Below are 23,819 nucleotides of genomic sequence, written 5' to 3' on the forward strand. Positions count from 1 at the left end.
ACTCAGATTTTGCAGGGGAGCTAAAGCCTAAGCCAGACTTTTTTTATACAATAAATACAAATTAATTTAACATTTGTTTCTTGGCTGGGAACACTTAAAACTACAGCTAAGGTAGTAATTGAAACAGAAAGAGTTACTATGTTCTAGCCTTTTTTAAATATGCATTGCCAATAGATGTATGTAATATTGCTGTGAGAAACTGATTTGTTAAAGTATTTAAAAAAAAAATTCAAGGGAAAATTTGATTAATATTCTGAGCATTTTTGTGTTTTGTAGGTATTGTGTGCAGTGCACTAGCTTTGTAAGTGCAGAAAGAGTGATGTTTCACTAGGCAGGAATCTATCTTTGTATTCCTCATATGTTGCTATAGTTAAACATATATATTTGATGCAGCATCCCTTGAAGATAGATCACCGGTGTGGGTCTGACCTCTAGTAGCTTGCCCACAGGCCATCAAGGGTCACTGTTCAAAGACACCGCTTTATGAAATATAGGCATGGCTTGATCAAACAGGACATCACAGAGGTGAATGACATCAAAAGAAAATATGCCTTTATATGAGGATAAATACAATTTATTTAAAGTATTCTAAATGTGACCACAACATGGAGAAATGGGCTTTGTTGTGGGAAATTCCATTGTGAATATAGAAGTATACGATTCTGGGAAAGACAAATATTTGTAGAGCTCAGAGAAACCACATGTACTGCAACCCTTGAGACACGAAACAATAATGAGTCACCTCATATGCATGACGACATGCTAGGACTAAAGCATACAGGCAGAAATGTCTTAGAATTCGTGCCTTCTCCGCACTGTACTCCTGGCAACCATAGCCCGTGGATCACAAACACAAGTGCAGAACGTGGTGTGTAGTTTGAAGACCAGGCTGTTGAAGGTTTGTCTGCAGACAGAGGGCAGTATTGAGCCACTTTAGAACCTCGCTCCCGCACAGAGCCCTCACACACTGTTTAATGAAACCTTCAGGGTAGAACATCAGGTCATTACTCATCACCAGGGGCTGGAGTAACTCATACCTCATCCGTCTAAACCTCACCTAGTTTATAGCCATATCCCCGTGTCGTCATATCCAAACGTCGAGCAGAAACACCATTTCAGTGAAACACCAAAACCATGTCAATGGAGTATATTATACGAATTCACAAAAAGATAGTGTCAACATTAACGTTAATACACACAAAGCATCGCCTACATCTAACAAAAGCTGAGCGTGACCTCTTCCCGATCAGAGCTCGGCCCTGCCTCAGACTCGCCTGGGTGATCAGCCATGCACGCATACTGCAAGTGCAACAAGTTTACCGTCGGTCCGGGATAGCACGCTTGTCACGGCATCTGTTGCTATGTGTTGATTTGTTATATAAGTGAAATATGGTCTTGGGTGAGAGCTCCGCGAGCGGTGCTCCCGCGTGAGTCTAAAATAAGGACGGTATTCCTGCCGCTGCCGTCAGGGGCCCGGCTAACAGGTGGACTGTATAAATACTGTCTTTGTTCCGCACCCCGCGCTTCAGGCTCAGACAAACAAAACAGAACGTTGCTAATTACCTTCAGTACTTAGCTGCACTAAGATAATGAACAATGTCATTATCAGTTATTAAGAACTTAGCATAAGAACTCCTGTTGAAGTAAGTTATCATCATACACGGCCTATTTAGGCTGATGGCGTTGCGAAAGTGAAAAAGTCACTTAAGCTTGAACTGAAAAATTGTTTTATTTCAATTTGACCAATGCAAAGCATATTCAGCAATAAATATGTTGGTGACAGACTTGAGTGAGGGCCTCAATCATATCCAACCTGCAAGTTGGGGCCTTTTTAACAACATTGTGACCACAGAGCTACAAGAGAATAAAATAATTAGCTAAACAAATTAAATATCTCTGAACTGGGATGGTGCCAGTACATTAAACATATAAGTAAACCATATGTTTATAAATACATATTTTAACAGGGCAGTTAACAGAAATGTGAAATAACATAGTCTGAGTGAACACTCACACCTGTAACATAAAGTTTTGCTGACGCACAAACAGAAATAACTTTCAAAGCTGACTTGAGACAGCCTTTTTAAACCATTGGGAGATTTGTAATGAGCCCTGTGTACATGTGTGTGTGTTTGTTTGTGTATATTTTGTGTATATGTCTGTGACATACTACTTTTGGTACAATAAGACCTAAGTTCTATCAGAGTACCTTTTCTCTTAAATTAAATCTTGTGGAACTCTAGGGGACATTCTGCATAAAGTCACTGATTATTGTGTTCAACTAATACAGTCAAGCATATCCGTGTCACATTCTTGTTTCATTCTCGTGAAAAGACAGGAAAACATTCCCTCTGTACAACATGCGCACATATGCAATATGGGACAGTATTGAATGGATTTCACAAGCCATCAGAGGTGCTTCTAACACACACAGCCATTTAAATGTAAAATGATCCAGGCGCCAAAAAAACATGGCAGCAGCATACAACACTAATTCATATTTCTAAAATGTTTCAGTCTTGTTGCATATTTCTTTTTATAATTAACCACCCCAAAAACATGATTTTTTTAAAACTATCTACAGAACAGTGAGATCAAAATCAGTATCTTCTGCCAACTAAAAACTCCTACAGTGTATGATTGTGTTCAAATACACCAGCAGACACACTAGCACACATACCATGTCATCTACTCCTACTCCTAACCTTTTCACATGATCCCAAATGACACCGTTTGATAAGGAGTGCCAGGACCATCCACCTCTCATCTCCTTCATTTGCTTTAACACACATCCCTCTTATATAACCTTGGCTCACAGTCAGACAAGTGCAAGCAAGTCACTTTACAATTCAATAAGTTCATAAATACTACTGCATTCCGACATGACCAACTGAAGTTATGGTTATCAAACGATTTCTTCCACTGTGAATAACCAGTTTACTCTCACTGCATCTAGAATGCACGTGCAAAGTTCAGACCAAACCATCATAGGTGTGACGTGTTCACACTCTGAACAACCTACCAGTGAAATTAGCAAACTCTTTAAGACATTTTGCTTAGTACATGTGCACAGTTACAGATAGATAATGTTTGGATATTACTTGAAAACAGAAACAATCCAGTGACATGAAACAATATTAAATCAATGGAGGACAAGCATTTTTTTTTCTTTGATGTAACCTTTGTTTAGGCTTTATAACATATTTCATGAATTTTCATTCGACTACTTCCTAATTTTAATGCAAATAAATCAAAGAACCATTGAACTAGTTTGACGACTTTCAGGTTGTTATCCTATAAAGAGGTCCATTTTCTGTATATGAAGAACATGATCCTGATCTCTGTTTGATCCACACTCACGGCCCTCTACCAAAAACCCACCAGCCAACATCCCATCAAGATAAACAACAAGGTTTTCACAACTCCTTGCAGCAACATCTTCTCTCCACATGAGAGCAGTGAGGGAGACATGCTTCCTCTGGGAGTTCCTACTCTGAGTGGCAGGCAGGCAGGCTGAGCAGCTTAGGTCTTGTGGTGTCTGTCTGTCTGTCCGCGAGTGGCAGCAGATGAGAGAGGCAGCGTCCACTTCAGGTTGATCTCAGTGTGGGCTGCGTGTGCAGGAGGCACCTCCCTGGGAAGCAGCCACTCTGAGCTTCAGGTAAGAGTCTATGTTCACGATGGTCCGGCGTAATATCGGAGGCCAAGCTCCTGCAGTTCCTCCATCACCACATGGGTGGGGAATCCTTGGAACAAACAGCAGAGAGTCAGATGTCACCATTCATTGAAAAAACACCAAAAACCTGGGTCTGATTGTGGTGTGATTCTGATCACTAGTTCTGGAATAAAATCACTGATCTAAGATAAAAGCACTTCATTAAAACATTGACTAATTGTTCCTCAGATTTCCATGTATTCTAACACTAGGGAGAACATACTATGAACGATGATTTCTAGATTTATAGAGCAGCTCTGTTCCAACACATTTACTCAGAGTTACTACAAAGTGATTAACTTAAACTCATTTACATTGACATTTTGTTTTTCTGAGGGTAAATTGCCTGAATTGGTCTCACCTGGGTTGGCAAGGCTTCAGGAAAGGATGTGTACAAACAGTATGGCCAGTCCAATGTTAAGCAGGATCACCATACAGATCATTATTGTGTTCTGGCCCTGTGTGCGTAAAAGGAAAAAAAACAGCCTGAATTAACATAAATCTTTCCTACCGTTTCAAAAACGTGTTATTTCTAAAAAACACAGAAACACAGAACATTTCTAAAGTCAATGGCATAGTACATTCAGCCATCATACAGTCGGTGGCATTAGCACTGCTTTACAGAAGCATAAAGAGCCGGGTGTCTGAGCGCTTGAGCATTCCTCATGCGGCTCCGTGTCCCACAGCTGGGTGTAGAAAGGTCCTGGCCCTCGCAGGGCGGCTCAGATTCAGCAACTGCCCCGCTCTGGGGCAGGTGTGTGTGATCTCTAAGTGTTCAGGGGCAGCTAAGCCCTGGACCAGTCTGTTCTCCACACGCCAGGAGACACCATCTGATAGGGTTTCAGGGCATATGGAAGAGTGTGCATGGAATGTGTGTGATTGAGTATGTGTGGTGGCATGTATAAGCGCAGGCAGGGATGCCACTTAAAGACATATTCATACCTGCCTTACACAGACATGAATCGTTTTTTTAAAGAAAGAGGATTTTTAAAATAGAGGTTACAAACTTCTCTGCTTATATATATTGATAACTGTTCTATACTATTATTTTAACCCCTCCTGTTACTATTAGTCATAGCATTGCGAGTATTGTGACTTAAATTAAAATGTTGTATTTGTTCATTGAAAATTGTTGTTAAAGCCCTATTATGCGAGAATTGGTATTTTGTGCTGAGTGTAGCTCAATTTTACAACACTGTCGAATATACATTAGACAGTGGAATTTATAACAAGCTAGTTGAGCTAGGTTTCCAAGGTTGTAAACCTCCAAGGCTTATTTGGCACGAGATTGACAAAGACTAATCAACGTTTTTAGCGTGAGATGATTTTATTTGGACGCTAGCTTGAGACAGGACTGAGGTTGATGACTTTGGGCATCTGGAAAAACGACACATCTCTGTGAGAAAGGGATGGCACCGATAGGTTTACAGCCCAGGTTGCATTCTTTCATAAATAACATTGGCAGGAATGTTTATGATGAAAAACTAGCGAGTCGACAACTTTCCTAACACCAAGGCATCCAGGCCAAACATCAAGACAGTGCAGCACCAAACATACCAAAACTAATGATAAAAGTTCTTACTGACTAGTCCAACCAGCTCAGCTGCCTTGCATCCTTTTCTTTCTTTTAGCTCTCGCCAACAAGCAAAAGCCAGTCCAGGACTGACTGATGTTCGGTCTCATGCTTACTTACGCTCAACAACATCTCCCTTGGTATCTCGTTGCCTCTGCCATTATGTCTATAAAGAGAATACTGCGCTAGCTTCCTCCTATAGCTAGAAGATGGGTCTAGTTATTGTTGTATGAGGTGGTGCCATAAAGCATTACGTAGTTTTTGCGAGAGGTACATACATTACACTACAAGTTACTGCCAGTGGAATAGATGCCATTCTCTGTATTCTCCGATTAAGTTCTATCAAAATTATTTTGAAGATGTTATTTTAAGGTAAAATTGTTTCATAACGTTGCTTTAAGTTAAATCGGAAATAAGTATAAGTGAGAATTCTAAATGCTGAGTGTGAGTGGATGTTTGGGTAAATGACATGTACGACTTAGAAGTGGTAAAACTGTTCTGTGTAAAGGTAAAAAAAGGGTTATGTAATAAGGTAATTTACTTAGCTGAAAACATATTAATTACTGAGCAGACATCAGACAGTAAAAGTGAACGGAGGAGGTGTCCATGAAATCAGAAATGCAAACTAAACAAAGATATCTCATTCCTTGTTAGTTTTAATGGCAAGTCTGACAGTAGCTCTCCAGAATCGTGGCTAGTTTTCTCCATTGCATACTTCATTCTTCTGTATGTAATTTCTTTCTGGTGTGTTAATTTGAGCTGTGTGTGAGCTGTGTGTTACAAACCTCTTCCTGCTCTAAGATTTCGGCCGCCTCACTGGGGGTTTTGACCACAACCCTCTGTCGGACCTCCACTTTGGGCTCTGGCTTGCCAGGAGTTTTCACTGCAGGTCTGGCCACAACTTTAGGCTCAGGCTTTGGCTCAGGTGTGGGCACTGGGGTGGGCTCTCGTCTTGATGAGGGTCTGGGCGATGGCCTGGGCGATGGCCTGGGCTCGACGCTGGCCGCCTTGTTCTCGCTTTCGGCAACAGACGGAGGTCTTGGCCTGAGCTCTGAAGAGGGTGGGCGGGGCTCTGGCGTCACTGCTTTGAGGGAGACTTTAGAGGCGGGGCGAGAAGGCGGGGCTGAGGCTGGGGCTGGGGCTTCCTCCTCTTCTGCGGGGATAGGGGTGCGAGCAGGGGAGCGTGACGGGGTAGGGCCTGCAGCGGCAGGAGTGGGTGATGGAGTCGGGGCAGGAGCGGGGGAGGGTGTAGGGACAGGAGAGGGTGTAGGGGTAGGAGCAGCTGCAGGAGCGGGAGATGCTTTGGCCTCAGCAGCCATCTTCTGCAGAGGTTGAATCTCCATGTCAGAACCCTGCTCCGCCTTGTTACTCTGGCGGCTCGAGGTGCGGGAGGGGCCGCGGCTGGCAGGGCGCTCCTCAGCTGGGGCAGGGGCCGGAGCAGAGGAAGGGGTGGTGGGTCTGCTGTTGGGGCGACTGCCTTGCCTGCTGCTGCTGCTGCCATTCCAGGCCTTGGGCCCCAGCAAGTTGGGGTCCTCGCGGGTGGCTGCCAGCTCTGCTGGGCAGGGGGAAGGGGTGCGAGTGCGGACAGGGGCATGGCCCGGTCGTAGGTTGTCCATTGGACTCTCTGGTGGAGTTGGTGGACGGTCCTCACCAAGCAGTGGCTCATGTAACGTGGGTTCCGCATTCTCGTTGTTCTCTGCAATCTCTTGCAGCGCACGCTTCTTTAGGTATTCGGGACCTATGGAGAAAACAGGATTGTGATTGTGTGAGTGAATGCTGGCTTGATAGATGGAAATTGCCATATAACAGGATACATAATCTATGCAGTGAGCAGTGGAAATGGAGGCTGTCTATGTGTGTCTGCTACATTTTTACAGTGTTTGTTCAGTTCTGCAATTTATTCTGCCATTTATCCAAGAAAAAATGGATATTTGTCTGTGCACAATATTAAACTTTAAACTCACATCAACTGCAGTTGCAAGGCTTAGATTGAATGTACTTACATGTTTGTACATGTCTAAACACTTCATTGCCCAGCCAAGGAAGTGATAATTATTGACACTATGTGCTAAACTCTGAATAACAGTGATCTGATGCTGACACTAATACTCTCATTACTGACACGGATGCTTTTCTCATGAGACTGATCCTGCTGCAGCATCAGAAATGACTGACCGCAAAGGGCACGAGATATGAGATGTTTCTAACTGATTAGAAGTGCTGGTGGCTCAGTTCTTTTGAGACCATTAGGATGTACAGACAGTGTTGGATATGTGGAGACTAATAATAATTGAGCTCGTCTGCTATCTATCTTTGCATCGCTCTACAGTAAGAGTGTCCTTATAGGGCCATGTGGACAGAACTGGACAATCCAGAAAAAAACAAACAGCAGGTGAATAAGAGCTCTGCTCTTCATACCGAGTATGAATGTATTTATAGTCTGCTGCCTAAACCAACGGAAGGTTAAGCTTCATTCACAGGTCTGATGAATGGACTTTTTGTTTTGTTTTGGTTGTGCTTGAATGATTGCTGTTTTGAGTTGTTTTTTGCACAGTACTGCACTACGCTATGTGTGGGTTAGTATTATTCACAGTACATCTTGGTTTGTCAGTGTATAATGTACCTCTTCTTTGGCTCTGTAAGCCTCACACAGACACTTGAGTGATTATTTGCTGGTTGCTTCTATTTGGATCCTTGAGCCTCAGCTATGCGGCTGTCAAAGGGGGCTCTGGTTACTTGCTGCCTCTAATGGCTGTTCCTGGAACAGTCATACCAGCCACATGCATGATGTACACTGTGGTGTGTTCTAGAACCATATGACGAGAACTGAACCCAGAGCTGGCGCTGGGGGGATAATGTGTGAATGGGGGGTCACAAGGGCTAGTAAAGAGAGCTGCTGCTGGAGACCCCGGAGGCAGAGATCTGATCCCTCGCCCCGGTGAGATGGGCCCTTTTTTAGCCCCTGAGAAGGTGAGTACCCTTGGGGTGAGCTCCACCTCGCCACCCCACCCCTGAGTCAGCAGCAGATATATACAGCAAGATCGAGGTGGGGCATTCAACACCTAACCAATCCCTGCCGTTCATGCTGCCTTGCACTCCACCTTCAGCAAACCCCAAAGAACACACGCTGTTGTCAAGTGACCTTCTAATCTTTTGATTTTCTTTTAAGACAGTCACACCGACATCTGATTATGACAGTATGGCCACATTCATGACTATTGGCCGACTGTTGACGGTTTTCACTCTTTAAGCGGTGAAAGACAAGAGACACGGTGCATGTGTGGGCACTGCTTAGCACACAGAGGCAGGTAGCACCGTGAAACATCCAGAAGAGAAGCAGTGTTTGTGTGTGTGTGCGTGTGTTTGTTTCTTGGATGTGTCGGATTTCTTGGGGGTGTGTTACATGGGGATATGTACCTGTGTGATGTGTTAATGTGTTCTGAGGCTTAACCCACCTGGTTGGTAGAAGGATGGGGACAGCTCCCTGGCAACAACCCTGGCGATGCTGGACTCCTGATTGGCTGCCTGGGCTGATTGTTCGGCTGCCTCACCCTTGGACTTTGCATGGTTGGTCCTGTGTTTATAAACACATGTGTGATTATACACGTATACATGTATTTCGTCCAATATGTTTTGGGCAGATATATACCAAAAAAAGGTCAGTCTGATGTTAAGTTGTCAGACCTTGTCTGATGCAAACCAAAACTACACAGGTAGAAACATGTACAGTATATGCAGCCGCACCCTGTGGCTCCCTCTCTCTCACTTAAGATTAAGGTGCAATCAAACACACACAACCCACACAACCGACAGACTGTTCTTAAAGAAAAATACAAAACTGAAAAGAGTTAACAAGAGTTCTAATAAAGTTTTTGCAAATTTGACATGACCCCATGTCCATTTCAGTGAAAAAAATGTTTCTTTTCTATTTTATTATTCTGTGTTGCCTCCGTCAGGTTTAGGTACAGCACTCATGTCATGCAAACAGATGTCTGCAGTCTCACACTCTCTGGTATGAGTACATAACATTACTGGCAGACGGTGAGCAATGTCACAGTTACATAAAAAGTGGCATCCTGACCACTGAGTGACATCGCGGGACCAAAGTGACATCATTGGCATACAGTAAGTGACATCGCTTGGGTATAGTAAATCATATGTTTAGTATAGATGGAGGATGGAATGTTGTCATAAACAAAAGTAGATGAAATAAAATCCAAAAGAGCCAAGCAGTGAGAATGAGAAAAAGCAGAGAGAGAAAGCAGAGAGAAGAGCGACTCTCTAAAGGGACAGTTCTGTCTAGATCCCTCTGCGTCAACAAGAACACAAGAACTTTAGGGCTGCACAAAAACACAGCTCCCATTCCCCTGACAGTGAGTTTCAGGGAAGACTTGTATAAATGGCACATTAGAGTGTAATTAAGAGGTGAACCCACCACCCTCATGAGGTCTAGTAATGATTTTCCTTGAGGGCCGGAGATGGCTTGAAGACGTAGCTCCCGGCCACAGTTGGCCATTTGGCAGAGGTCCACTCAAACACCAAGACATGCTGCTCTTCATTTGGAAAGATACTTCAGCAGTTGTCCGCTCTATAAAAAGCCCAGTGAACATCCATAGCACTCCTGAGGGCCCAGCTCTGTAAGCGACACCGGCAGGAACCCAAAGGCAGCTAAAGGCCACCCTGACACGAGAGAGAGCTGCTCTTACTGCAACTGACACAGAAAGAAGACCCCGTCGTGCTGCTACTGACACAGTCAGTGATCCATACCAGGAATATTGACTGAGAGAGGATTTTTACTGCATATGTTGGAGGACTACATTACTCTTGCAATCCACAACCTGTGTCCCACTTACTGGTACCACTAACACATCCGAAGTGTGATACCGGGCTTGAAGTACTGTAACTGACACAACAGTTTAACTCACCGCTTTGCTGCAATGGAGACGGACAAAGCTTTCCTTATCAATGTCTCTAATCTGAAAAGAGCAAATTACCACTGACACAGAAACATTCCATACTACTGCTGCACGACAAAATGGCTGAGAACTGCCCCTACACTCACAGAGTAGCCACCATCATAGAGAGTTAATCTGATCTCTGATGTTACTCACTGCAATTAGGGACACCTTTGAGCGTGCCTTGTGTGCCTGTGTATCCATGTAGACATTTTTTTTCCATGTGTGTCTGATAGACATGCAAGGAGGCAACTTAATTTCCAACAAACCTGTGGCCTAAAGAAATGCTGTAAAGTAACGAAACGTAATGTCAGTGGTACTATGTCTTCTGAACTACTCTATATTAATCGAAAAACCCTCATCTGTACTGTAGGTAGCCCCTTGGTGTGAGAGATCTCCAGACACACTGGTGAATATTTAGGTTAGCTTTGTTTTCCTCATCAATGTTCCTCTCTACATGTCAGGGCCAGCACTACGTATTCCTGACAGATTGATCCTGTTGCTTGCAGAGTTCCTGAGACGAATCTAAAAGTCTGTGACAGCCGTGTTCCTCACTCATTAAACTCCCTTAATGTCTGACGCAGCAGTAGACGTTCCTGATTAAAATTGCTCTCTGAATGTCCAGGCCTTATTCCTGATTGAGATTTACCTGCTGAATGCCTGGCATCCTGTAACGCTAGCCGCCTGGCTTGAAATAGCTGCTTCCACTTGAAGAGTCCGGAGGGGAGGGGAGTGGAGGGGGGGCACCTCTAAGTGGAACAATTACAGCGTCTCTAGCCTCTCTCTGCTGTCCATCCTAGACTGGCAACTGTCCACACTGAGTCAACACACACCCTCTGCGGCTCGCCCTTTGGCCCTCCGGGGGTCCCTGGGAGCAGGAACTGATACTGAAGTCTGGATGCTGGTGCTGGGGGTGGTGGTAGTGGGGGTTGGTCAAGGCTGGCTCTCGAGCTGATGACTGAGGGCTATGTTGTGGACCTCCAGTCCAGCCTTTGGTATTGGATGTTTACTCGTTTCATCTTTAAGCTTCTTATTTTTAGAACCCCACATAGAAATCCACTCCAAACATTTACAGATCTACTTGACCATACGTGGGGAGTAAACAATCTTTTGTCAGATGTACCATTCCAATTGTTGCATGCCAGTGTTTTCCTTTTTTGTCTCTGGTGGCCCCATAGAATCTGCATCTCTTCACGCTCCATCACGCTTGATTGCTCTGGTCTCAAGTTGAATCAAAGCAGAAATAAGACACACAAATACCAGCGATGAACTAGCGTTCACTAAAAGATTCAGAGATATTGATCTGGCTAACAAAGCCTAACATTGCTGCCCTGAGTGGGTGGTGGGCGGGTGGGTGGCCGTCGAGGTGTCCAGGAGGAGTGGGAGGAGGGGCTTTTGTGACAGATGGCATTTCCTGCTGACAATCTGCAGCTCGTCCAGAGCTTGAGCCAGCCGGACCAACATACTCGAATTATACTCAACGCCCCATTGAGTCCTCTCTCTGATCCGTTCGCTTCAAACACACTCCACACTGAAACCCCTCTTCGAGTGGCATTTGATGTCTGTGTTCCCTCGTGGCCTTTTAACTCCCCTGACTGAGACCTGCAGTATGTGGCTGAAACCACAGATCCTGTGGCACATTCACTTTCAGTAAACATAGGGATCTTAATAGACTACAGCACTGAGAAAATAGCGACCCACAGATAGATAACCCTACTACTTAATTGTTTCCCTATAGGGAAATTTCAGTGTTGCTGCGGCAATTCAAATAAATTACAACAAAAAAAAAACGCTTATATCTTACTAAAACACACAATGAGGTAGGTAAAAAAGAAGAACACATAATATTATTAATATTCACAACTATATTAATATATACACACACAACTACTACTATTCTAGATCAAATAAATAAAACAAAAATAGAATTGAACTTGAATTTAAAATGCAAGATTTTGTTATTAATGTGCAAATTAAGTCTCCTCCCCGGCACAGAGGGTAGTCATTGTAGATGGCTATTGCGGTGGGCAGGACTGACCCTCTTGTAACGGTCCTTATTGCAGCGGGGCTGAAAGAGCCTCCAACTGAAGACACTTTGCTGTCTAACCAGTAGGTTGTAGGTTGGGTGTGTGGAGTGTCCATTATGTAGAGCAGCTTGTGCCACATCCTTCTCTCCACAACCAAGTCTCAGTCCCGAGCACAGAGCCAGCCTTCTTTATCAGTTTGTTCAGTTTCAGTCACTGGCTCTGATGCCGCCGCCCCAACAAATGGGGGCAAATAGCTGTATATGGTCTGGTCGCTGTTCTTTCCTTTGTCAGAGGACGGGGAGGGTGGATCTCTCCCTGTGCCTGGACTCATCCTGCTCTGTCCTGGTTCACGTCACAGCACACCCCCCCATCTCCTGACAGGAGATCATCTGTACTTGTGTCTGGGGGCTTTAAGTCTGTTTCCATAAAAAAAACAGCGCTGTGAAAAGGTATGTGTTACTGGCAACATTTGGGGGTTTGCCTGTGTGGTATTGCAATGACTATCTAGACCATTGCAATGACCATGTCCATCTAGAAAGAGGAGACTATGAAATCGCAGGATATCTCCATGGTTGCCACTGGACAGGTGGGCTCCAGAAGAATTGATCTGACCGAGGACGTAGCTTTCAACAGATATCTAATGACAGCGTCAGCAAATTCATGTTCGGTGCATCTACTTTTGGCTGGCCTTTTAACAAAACTGTCCCCCATTTTGTCAGGCTAAACACCAGCCCATTTGAGACCACGTAAATAGCTTGTTGTGTGTGAAGTTGTAGAAGTACAGACACGTTTAAATAAAGACTTTATGGGCAATGTAGAAACTCCAAACCAGGTCCTATTAATAGCAGAGTGGGCATGTTTGTTTTTAGTAGCGGACTGGCGATGTTGATCAGCATTGGGACTAGCTCTGTGTAACTGACTGTCTGTCTACAGCTCATGCTTCTCCTCTTTAAATCACTCCAGGCCAGACTTTCTCACATACAGGCCAAGACAAACAGCACAAACACCAAACACTGACAGCCCACCAAGCTTGTCAGGGCTCTGTGTATGCAACACATTAAGAAAACAAACTAAGCCTACTACATCGAGGTTCATTATATTCCAGGTTTAAAATCCATATTATCTTTATGTAACTGTCCCACTATCTTTATGAGGCTTGTTGGTGAGTGGAGTGGAGAGGCGCTCAGGTCTCCATACCCTCACCTCTATGCTCCGGACCGCCGTGAGAGCGGGGAGCTATCAGCTGTTGCATTCCCAGCTGATTGTGCTGCAGCCCTTATTTAGTCAGGCCTGCCTGCCTTCTTCCCAGCAGACTGTGTGCGTCATTCTCACCCGGCACACGGGGTCTCCACCAGCTCCCTCTCAGACCCACGGCAGACCCACGCTGCAGGCCAGGCCCACCCCAAAATACCCCATGGCCGGCGGGGTCGGGCTGACCCGTGGCTGGCCTCCTGTCTGGCTGACGTGGTTGTGGGGTATTTATGACTCTGACTTCAGTGGGTACAAGCTGGACCGATGGTTGGACAGACCAACTTAAGCCCTCATTAAGGGGGTTCCCAACTCACTCTCATCTAGAATTATATGGGTACCATCACCAAAAGAATTGTGTGGCATTTACATTCTCCTTCCTTTAGCTATTTGACAGCTTTTAATAAAATGATGCAATCCACTCATCTCCATAGCAACTTATAAACTGTGGGTTAGTTTCAGAGCTGGATGAGGCAGACATTACATCACTGTTTGTATGAGTAACACTTCATGGACATCCTGATGGAGCTTATTTTTGTAAACACACATTAATCCTGCGCCTTCCACTCTCCTCAGGGTGCTGTTGTACACAAACACGTAGAGGGGCTGAGACAGCGTTGAGCGGGAAGGTGTGTCTGTGTCATGCCTGTTCATGGAGTCAGCGCTCAGACCTGTCTGCGTGTTCCGGAAGGGCCTGGAGGGAGGGGGGTGGGGGAGTGGAGGATGAGGTGGATCGGGGACTACAGACTCAGAGGTAAAATATTTAGATTTTTCTCTGCCCTCGCCTGGATCTGCGGTCCATCAGTGAGACACTGCAACTGTAAACACACACAGCACTCAGGTGCTGTGCGGTGCACACACTCATGTTAACTCCCCTCCATGTAAGGAGATGAGTGAGTGCGCAAGGAGTTGGACGCAACCTCTGAGCTTGAGCTGAGCATTGTGTGTGTGTGGGTGTGTGTGTGTGTGTGAGTGTGTTTATGTGTGTGTTTATGAAAGGGCGTCAGTGTGTTATCCTGATCAGAGTGTTTGCACCTTCCTATGGTGGCAGGAAAAAAACCCTGTGCCTGTCTGTACTCATCTTTTTCTACAGTATTTAAATTCAATTAAAATCACATTAAAACCTCTTGTGATAACAACACAAGAACATAGTGTTCAGAAGACAGTGAACTGTCCAGAGCACCACACATATGCAAACACAGACAAATGAGGTGCATCCCTTACAGTAATCTCAGTGATCAACGATCATACTACAGTAACCTAGAGTACAAAGCTAGAGGCAAAACCATATTCTCCTAAAATACTAAATAATTTCAAAATGTCGTTGTGACCACCATGTTCTAAAACAGTCACACTTAATCGCCGGCACAAGAGAGCGCACAATTCTTAGCTGTCAGGTGTGCATGTAAGAGTCTGGATTCTAGAGAGACGGTGGGTGTTTGAGGAGTGAAAAGCGATGAAAAGGATTTGTGAACAGCAGAGCAGCTAGCGACCCCTTGCTCCCTGGAAATGGGGTCAACCGTAAACCGACACCTAGGTATTGCGTTCCACTCTGAACTTGACAGTAAATTCAAAATGTTCCACAGCAGCCTCTGTACTATGTAGTGTCACTGTAGACACATAGTCACGCATAGACAAATCTGTTCAATCTTTCCTTTGATGTACACTGACTGAAAACACACACTAACATAATGACTTAGCAGAGGTTGTTGTCTATCAACAGTAGCAGGAGGGGAGACAGACACAAATAACAATAACACCAAAGCTGACAAAAAAATAGCAAAACCAAATTAAATGACAGTTCACAGTTCTCCTAGCCCTGAAAAACACTTCAGCTTGTAATGCACTGCTTTGTGTATTCCTAACTGAAACAGTGCTGTTGTTGTTAACACTACTTATCCACTCCAGTGAGAGTGACCTGAAGTACATTACTGTCACTACAGTAAACCTCAGTATCATACAAAGCACCTCCAAGCTCACTACATGCCACGTTATCAACAGCAGAGGAGTCAGAGAGGGCAGCTATCTCAGCCTGCGTGACCAACAGCCACTGCCCTTGAGATTCCCTCTGATGGTCCACACCTACATTACTGCGTTAGGCTGGCACCTAAATGACCACTGTCCCCTGTGCTCTATGCATAGCACTCTGTTCCCGAAAACCAGCAGTCATACTTTGCAAATCAGAGAGCTAATCATGAGACAGTGAATACCCTCAGTCTGCGGCGCAACAAACAACAGGGCGGTTCACAACTACGCTCACCTCACACATCAAAGAAACAGCAAAAGGCCTGCCTCAGGTCACAGTTTGTGATCTATCATGCTCAAATTCAATAGCCTTTTTGCCATAAAAACAAGTTGTTTTCTTCATTCTTTCTTGCTCCAACCAGATCCTGTTCACGACTCCACCATATTTTCTCAAAGTTTCTTTAAACAACTGAAATGTAAATAATTGTTCATAATACTTCTCTCCATCCTGAAGAAAACAATCTGCACTCTTGTAGCGCAACACTATGGTGTTACGCTCTGTACACATAAGTGGCACATAGCACTGACACTTACCTTTATCTTGTTGGCCTATGAGCCAGTGAGCTAATACCCTGCAAACCTAGGATGCGGGGAGACATTGCATCATACATGTCTCCCAGTCTGAGGAGTTCAGATCACTTCCTGTCCTCACCTGGACGCAGCGATCTCTGCCTTCTGCTTGGCGATGGCCGCGGCCCTCTGCGCCCCCTCCACGCTGCGCTCCACCTTCTGCTTGATCTTGGTGCCCTTGAGCTGGATAACGCGCTTTTTCACCGCTTTCACCAGCATGTTGTTGACGTACTTGCCCTCCTCCTTGCCACCCTCGGCGAACGAGGTGCAGCCGTAGCCGTGGCGCTGGTTGTTGAGCCACTCGCCCTCGTACTTGAGGCCGCTGGAGCGCTCGCTGATGCCGTAGCCCGCGCGCTTGTCGTTCTTCCACTCGCCCATGTACACCTCGGTGGTGGTGGCGTCGATGTCTGCCTCCAGCGGCGGGAAGTCGTGGCCCTCGCCCTCTGGCTCGCTGTCACCCAGGCTGACCATGGAGTTGGCGTCGCTGGCAGAGCTCATGGCCGACTCGCTGCGCAGGAAGCTGATCTTGCTTTTGTTGCTGGTCAGGGACGTGCGCGACTCTGACTTCTTCAGCTTTCCCAGCAGTGAGCTGCGGCTGAACAGGCCCTTCTTCTTGAGCGGCACAGCGTTGGGGTCGACGTGCAGAGAGAGCGCGAAGCCTCCACGGGACGGCCCAGGGGTAGACGGGGTCACCAGCGTCTCCTGGCCCGTGGCATTGGTGGTGGTGATGACAGGCAGTTCCTGTTGCAGCAGGGTGCCATTGCTGTGTTCACTACGCAGAGAGGTGAGTGACGTGCGCAGGGGAGATTTCACCACTGCTGCCATGCCATACGGGACACTCTGACGCACGCCATAACCATGACGCATGCCACCCATGAACTGGCCCTGAAACGTGCCTATAGACACAGGGAAGGAAACAAAGAGAAGGAAAGGGGAACATATGGGATTATCATGACCATTCCAACCTTCCAAATGCCAACACGGACACATATACACTGATGTGTATCCTAGTCTATTATAAACTAGTAAGGAAAAAATTATGCGAAAGGAAAGAGGGCATATGAAAGTGAGCGATACAGAGTCTTGTGTATGTGGTGATGTTGTGATTGTCTGTCTGTGTCTCTGTATGTGTCCGTGCATTGGGAGAGTTCCTACAACTACTGTACATGAAAAATAGTCATCCACCTGCATTAAACACAGCTGTAGAAGCTTCCAGAGTCACAGGAGAAAGCATTTTACTTCTGCTCAACTGGAGTCCGGACACCTAAAGCCCAGTTCTGTGCATCTATAGCCAGTACACTCTTTGCTAGGAAGCATTCCAGCTCTACTTCCTGTAGGGGGTACTACTACTTCCTGTAGTGGATCTTCCACTGGTGTTGGCAAACCAAGGAATCCTAAATAGGTGCCAAGGCAGATTGTTACACACCTCCAGAGAGAGCAGTTTACCAGGCGCCAGCAAATTGAACCCCCCCCCCCTCCTTCATCCCCCTTTTAAATCAGGATGCCTTTGGTGCCAGTCCTCAAGGCATCTACACTGTATTTTGTCTGACAAGGCTGAAATTCACACGGCCAATGGTAAGACATATCAACGACAGACTGTCACTTACGAGACTGATGAGTCAGGAGACCCCTACACTCACCCTAAAATTCATACATATGTGTGTGTGTGTGTGTGTGTGTGTGTGTGTGTGTGTGTGTGTGTGTGTGTGTGTGTGTGTGTGTGTGTGTGTGTGTGTGTGTGTGTGTGTGTACATTTCAGTGTCTCATATGTCAGTGGTACTGCTGATGGTGATTTGCTTAAATACATTATTCTGAAGTAACAACAGCTCTTTTCAGACAGCTGCTCATTTTTAGTCTGCCATATGAGAACAACTTCACACACACACACACACACACACACACACAGACACACACACACACACACACACACACACACACACACACACACACACACACACACACACACACACACACAAAAGCAAACATCTTAGTACATACAACACACTGAGAAAAGCAAAACAGAAAATAACCCAAACATAATACATATGCAGGAAGCCAAAGCACCATCTGTAGTAACTCCAGGGTTCCATGGCTGCACTTATAAACCTGCCCTCTTCATTGATAAGTTCCAGAATCACATGGAGAACCTAGCATGAGGACACACCTACGCTGGACTACAACATGGAACAGGAAATACCTGTCTATATTTCTTGTAGCAGAGACACATTTTCCATTACTTTTCTGGGAATCCTTTACATGCCAATGCCAAAACGATCTTTTCCAACACTACAATATCTCAAAGGGCAAAGGAAACTGCCACGTTTACGAGGAAACTGACTACACTTGAACACAAAAGTGACAGTCATTCGTAGTTATAAATGCTAAAAGAGTGTCGTGGGAGCAAAGCAAATGCGTAATGATTGATATGGCACATAATGTCCGTGTGTATTTATAGTGTTGTGTGAGTATGTTTAGAGTTTTGTTTTGTTGTCTTACCTCCATCTGCATAAGTCTCCGTGCCATATCCTTCCTGAAGTCCATTATTCCATGTACCTTCATACTTGGCGCCACTTCCCTGGCTGAGGCGAGTGCCATACCTTCCTTTGAAGCCGTGTGTCCACTCGCCCTTGTACACCCAGTGTCCTTTTGTCTCTATGCCCAGGCCGTGGCGCTTTCCCTGGGACCAGTAACCCTCAAACGTGTTTCCACTCGGCCAGGTGTAGATCCCGACCACCTCAAATCCGTAATTCCAGGAGCCCGAAAATTCCCCTTGCCCCTTAGGTCCTGTGCAGATCCCATGGCCGTGCGCTTTGCCCCCCTCCCATCCGCCACAGTATGCCCCACCATCATCAAACTCAAACCTGCCCCCACTCATGTTTCCCCTACCTTTGAACTTTTGCTCAAATCACTTTAGACTAATACATCAATTACCCGTCAGAGACCTGGGAAGACGAAATTTAAACGCTGATATAACCTTTACTCATCTTCATCTAATAGTTCCCCATAACGTCCATGAATGTCAAATCCGTATTCTTATTGTCGTGTTCATATTTCCGATCAAATTAATGTCACAGTGCGCGGGTAAACTTTTTCCACTCTTCTTGGATGCTTCCAGAATTCTGGTTCAGACTATAAATCCAACAGCGAAACAAATTGATAGCTATTTCTCTCGATTCCGAAACTTCGTTGAGTTCTAACTTCATCGAAACGGAAACATTGGTCTATGTTACTACAAATACGGGTTTGTCTTCTGTTGCATGTTGTTCCTAGAGTTGACTTTTGATTGAAATCAGTCTTAAAAGCCTTTGATCATCCATGGCTCAGTGGAGGGTGTCTGCGCCCCTCGCCCCTCTCCCTGCCGCCCCTCTCGCGCGCTGTCCACGCGCCTGCTGCTGCTGGAAGCGTTATAACAGACCTAACAAGGCGAGCAGATCCTCGCTTGGTTCCAAAAATACAACCCAATCCTTACCCCGCAACAAGGCACTTTTAAAAGCAGTGCCAAACACTTGCAGTCGAGGGGCTGGGCGGGCTTATGACCATATCAAGTTCAGACAGTTCTATGTTAGGAGCACGGAACTGTGCAGACAGTGTCGTTTACTATATATTTATCTATTACGATATATAACAACCACAATAGAACTTTTAATGAAAATGTGGCACAACAAGAGTAAAGTTGAGAACAGGAATGGGACTTGAAGGTGCATTACATATGTCTGTTTACGTGGAGAGTTGTGAATATCTAGGTGAGGAGGTCCCTGGTGTAGCGTGTGAGTGTGTGTGTGTGTGTACATGTGTTTGGAGTGTATGTCGGGTAGGGTGGATGGGCGGAACATGGCCAACTTCACAACGTCGTGATGTTCTGGGACCTCGTGTATCAGCACAGGTGGTAGGCTATGCACATGACCGCATCTCAGATCATAGAAATCTCGCGGCAATTAGAAATCGTGACTTTCTCTTAAGGCCACCGTCTGCTCGGTGGACCCTTGAGAATATTCCCTCCAATCATAGCATGCCGCATGGTGGTTCGGCTGTCAATTGAAAAAACACGACTATGTGGTAAAAAAGTAAGACGGCAATCTAGTGCAGGCTACATTAACTTTCCTGAATTTTCTAATTAATTATGGATTTATTTGAAATCTTTAGTCAAAAAAGCACATTCAGTTAGCCCCATACCCGAATACAAATATTCTCACTAGAAAATAGAGTACATTGGCATTTTTCGTTCGTTTCGTTTGCTGTGCTTGCTGTGAAACACATGCAGGTGATTATAATGAAGAGGCTCCCTCTACTGGTGAATAACAATTATGAGGGGGAAAAAAAATCTCATGATCATTTGTTTATGAAATAATGTTTAATATAATACAAATAATGAATATGTCTTAGATTAAATATTCAGGTCTGTTTAACTTGATATTCACGATAATGAGAATTTCAGTTTGAATCTTTTTGCAGTCGTTTTAGAGATACATTTGGTGATGTGAATACATTGTATAGTACGGTTTTATGCCGACACAGTGAAATATGTGCACTTTGACCTTCGCGTGAAACGCGCTTCAGTAGATCAGGAGCGCTTCTCAGAGGCTTCCAAGGCGCATGTTTGCTCTCTGTGATGTAATACACATATGGCAACTATTTCCCATGCTTCACTGCATGTTTGCTTCGGATGGAGCCCACTCTGCGTCTCTAAAATCTGGCTGAAAAGAGCCGTAGGTCTTGTCACGGACTACTACACAGACACGGGAGCAGGTTTTGAGAGGGACTGGCTCGATCGGGAAGGGAGCTGAAGCGTCGACGTTTAATCAATTATGCCCTGTTCGTGGTGCTGAAATCCCCTGCTCTCTCTCTCCCTCTCTCTCTATCTCTCTCTCTCATCCGTCCGTCCGTTCCTCCCTCTCTCTCCCTTTCACTCCCTCCCTGGTACCCTCTCACACGCTCAACATCCTCTGTCATGGCGTCTTCCAACAATGTTACCCCCACCAACTGTAGCTGGTGGCCCATCTCTGCCATGGAAGAAGATGGCAAAGAAACAGATGGAGACGAAAACCAAGAGCCTACAATAGAGCCCAAGCCCTTCTCCAAAGATAGGCTCGTGTTATATCACTGGACGCAGTCCTTCAGCTCTCAAAAGGTAATATCACAGCAGGAAAATGGAGGTGTCTGTGTAAATGACATGTCATTTGCAGCGGCGTTGCTTCTGGGATTACCTAAAATACAATTGCATTTGTATGATGATCTGTCATATTCGAGACTTTTGTATGTCTCCATCGGTTATACATACGATGTCTTTTAAAAGATATTACGAAACTGCTGCACCACCTAAAATATGTGGTTCCAATGGGATACCGTAGGATAGATGATTGCTAGTCAATAGCCTACCGTATCCCTGTGTCGATTGGAAACACTTATGGAATAAACATTGACATATTGTTACCAGTTCACTCAATTCGAACCATTTTGAGCAACATCCTCCGATAGCCTTCAAGACAATACTAAATAATTAATTGAAATGAGCTAGCTTTGAGGAAAAACAATGAACTTGCGTTGGTTGTCTCCGTTGCTTTATGGGTATGTTGCATTGGATGTCTATGGTATTAATGTAAAGGTCAACCTGTCGAGGTGCTGGGGTTCTGGGTACAACGTTGATTCGCGTCGCGGTCACTTAGGGTAACGATAGGGTCGCCTGTACAGAAGCATGTGAGTCGGCTGCAATTCTGGAAGCCTCCGATACAAATGGTTATCATTCTTTATAATGTGAGCATGGCAGCTACTTATTCTGTCTGCTCAATGTTCCCAAAGCTTTGACTTGGCCTTAATATAGAGTCAATAACAGCTATTTTCTTGATGTTCCAGTGTATCTGTGTTCTACACATGGCATCAGTTAGATTTGTGTGCTCTCAGTGGCTTTTAGAATGTAGATTGTGGATATGTGAGCTTCTATAAATATCAGTACCTGCTATCGTCTACAGCTGAAATACCTGTGGCTACAGTAGCTATGGCCACAGTGTGCATGGTTACAGAAGCATGTTAATTCATGGATCTCCCTGTCTTTGAACCAGTCCCCTCCATCAGTGACCAGGTGCTCATTCTAGAGTACTTCCACTCAAAGTTTGTCAACAGGCCTCCTGAATAACACAGATATAAGCTGTTTGTCTGTGTGCAAAAAGGGTGCTGACTTGTTACTGTAAGTGGGTTGAATGGCTGACACTGATTAATGGCCTGGGGTACCTGAATTTACTATTTTGTTGTGTTTGCGATTGACTCTTGGTAGATGTGTGGTTTTGGTGGAACGTGAGGGAAAGCGACACGAGGGCCTTTGTTGTGTGTTGATGTAGCAGTGAGATGTGTGGATATTGGATGACTTGGATGTATTGGTATGGTTGAGCGTGTATTGTTTTGGAGAACATTAGAGATTGGAGGAATGGATATGAGAATGAATAGGTGACGCTGCGAGGAGTGGATTGTATTGGTTGTGGGCGTGTCATGTGGGTAGAGAATGTATAGTTTATGTGTATAGGAGAATTATGTTTTTGGGAATGTCTGGTAGTTTAAGAGTGTCTAGGTGCGCTAGCTGTTAGTTATGTTGTAAGTGAGAAAGATATATTTGTGTTAAGGGTTTGTATTTTACAGAGTTGGCTTAAATGTCCAAATGGCCGTATGTTCTTATTGAGAGTAAATCATATGAGCGGAGTAGTCTGTTTGAGAAAATGTGCCTCATGAGTGTGTTTCTTGGGTGGGGGCTTGTGCTGTTTAAGGCCTCTGGCTGGGAGCCAAACGAAGTGTGCCTGTTAATGCCACTCATCACCTCAACCCAGTGGCTGCCGGGCCGGTGGGATGCCGGTTTATCTGCATTATCAGAGAGGCCAGCAGAGAGTCCAGCAGGGCCATGTGCAGGCTGATGAGCCCCTAATTATGTCAAAGAAAATATAGCTTTGCCTCAGGACACTGTACATTCAGCCCGGATACAGTTGTTTCCATTACCCTAGAAGAGAAAGTGTGTGTGTGTGTGTGTGTGTGTGTGTGTGTGTGTGTGTGTGTGTGTGTGCGTGTGCGTGTGCGTATGCGTGTGTGAAATTAGATAGGTACAGTAGTTTATGCATTGTGCAGACCACAGCTTTTATGTTGCTGTTTTTGTAGCGACGGCAACGAGTGTCAGCATTACTGGAACTGGTCTTGTCTGTCGCACCCTTCAATATCTTCATCAAATGTTTTAAACTGTCAACTGAGAGGTGTCCATGGTGGCTGGTGCAGCTCCTGTTGTGCTCGGGGCCTCTTGTTATCCAGACCAGAACACGCTCAGGCCTGTGATTCTCACTGAAGCGTCTCAAAATCGTTCCCCTCTTATTACTGCTGGACATATCAGCTCACAATGGCAATGACACTTGGCCAGGCTGTACTGGGTGAGAGAGACCTTTGACTGCTTCTGCTACTGCTGTCACTGCTGCTGTTATAGAGGAAAGCCAAGTGAGCAAGAGGCACCAGAGAGATTTGTAGCTTGCGGGACTGGATGTGCAGGAGACCCAGAGAGCAGGCCTCTACCACCATGCGCTTGCTTTGGACTGCAGGACTGTCCGTTGCACACAAACAGAATAGCAGGCTGCAGCCGGTCCTGAGACCAGCAACCTGTAGTTTAAAGTCTGTGGAATAAATGTCTCTCTTCCCACACAGGCACTGCAGAAGGCAGCCTGTCTGTGGAGACACAGTAGAGCTGA

General features: G+C 45.3%; 2 protein-coding genes across 2 annotated transcripts in view; one reads left to right on the top strand and one right to left on the bottom strand.

Moving 5' to 3' along the window:
• Positions 1-1,710: 1,710 nt before the first annotated feature.
• On the bottom strand, positions 1,711-19,516 carry jph2 (junctophilin 2). The gene is made up of 6 exons (XM_080854057.1): positions 18,607-19,516; positions 16,193-17,006; positions 8,741-8,859; positions 6,071-7,023; positions 4,074-4,170; positions 1,711-3,743 (listed from the first exon to the last, which is right to left on the bottom strand). Exons 1-5 carry the CDS (start codon positions 18,983-18,985, stop codon positions 4,090-4,092), a joined length of 2,346 nt encoding a protein of 781 aa, XP_080710183.1. The 5' UTR covers positions 18,986-19,516; the 3' UTR covers positions 1,711-3,743; positions 4,074-4,089.
• Positions 19,517-21,055: 1,539 nt separating this feature from the next.
• The window catches only part of gdap1l1 (ganglioside induced differentiation associated protein 1-like 1), a gene marked incomplete at its 3' end in the record, with an annotated part of 8,067 nt that continues 5,303 nt past the window's right edge, over positions 21,056-23,819 (top strand). The window contains exon 1 of the mRNA XM_080854086.1: positions 21,056-21,238. Coding sequence (XP_080710212.1) covers positions 21,059-21,238 — 180 coding nt within the window. The 5' untranslated portion in view covers positions 21,056-21,058. The remainder of the gene's footprint in view (positions 21,239-23,819) is intronic.

This window comes from Sprattus sprattus (assembly GCF_963457725.1).
Source record: "Sprattus sprattus genome assembly, chromosome: 16".
NCBI classification, from domain to species: domain Eukaryota; kingdom Metazoa; phylum Chordata; class Actinopteri; order Clupeiformes; family Clupeidae; genus Sprattus; species Sprattus sprattus.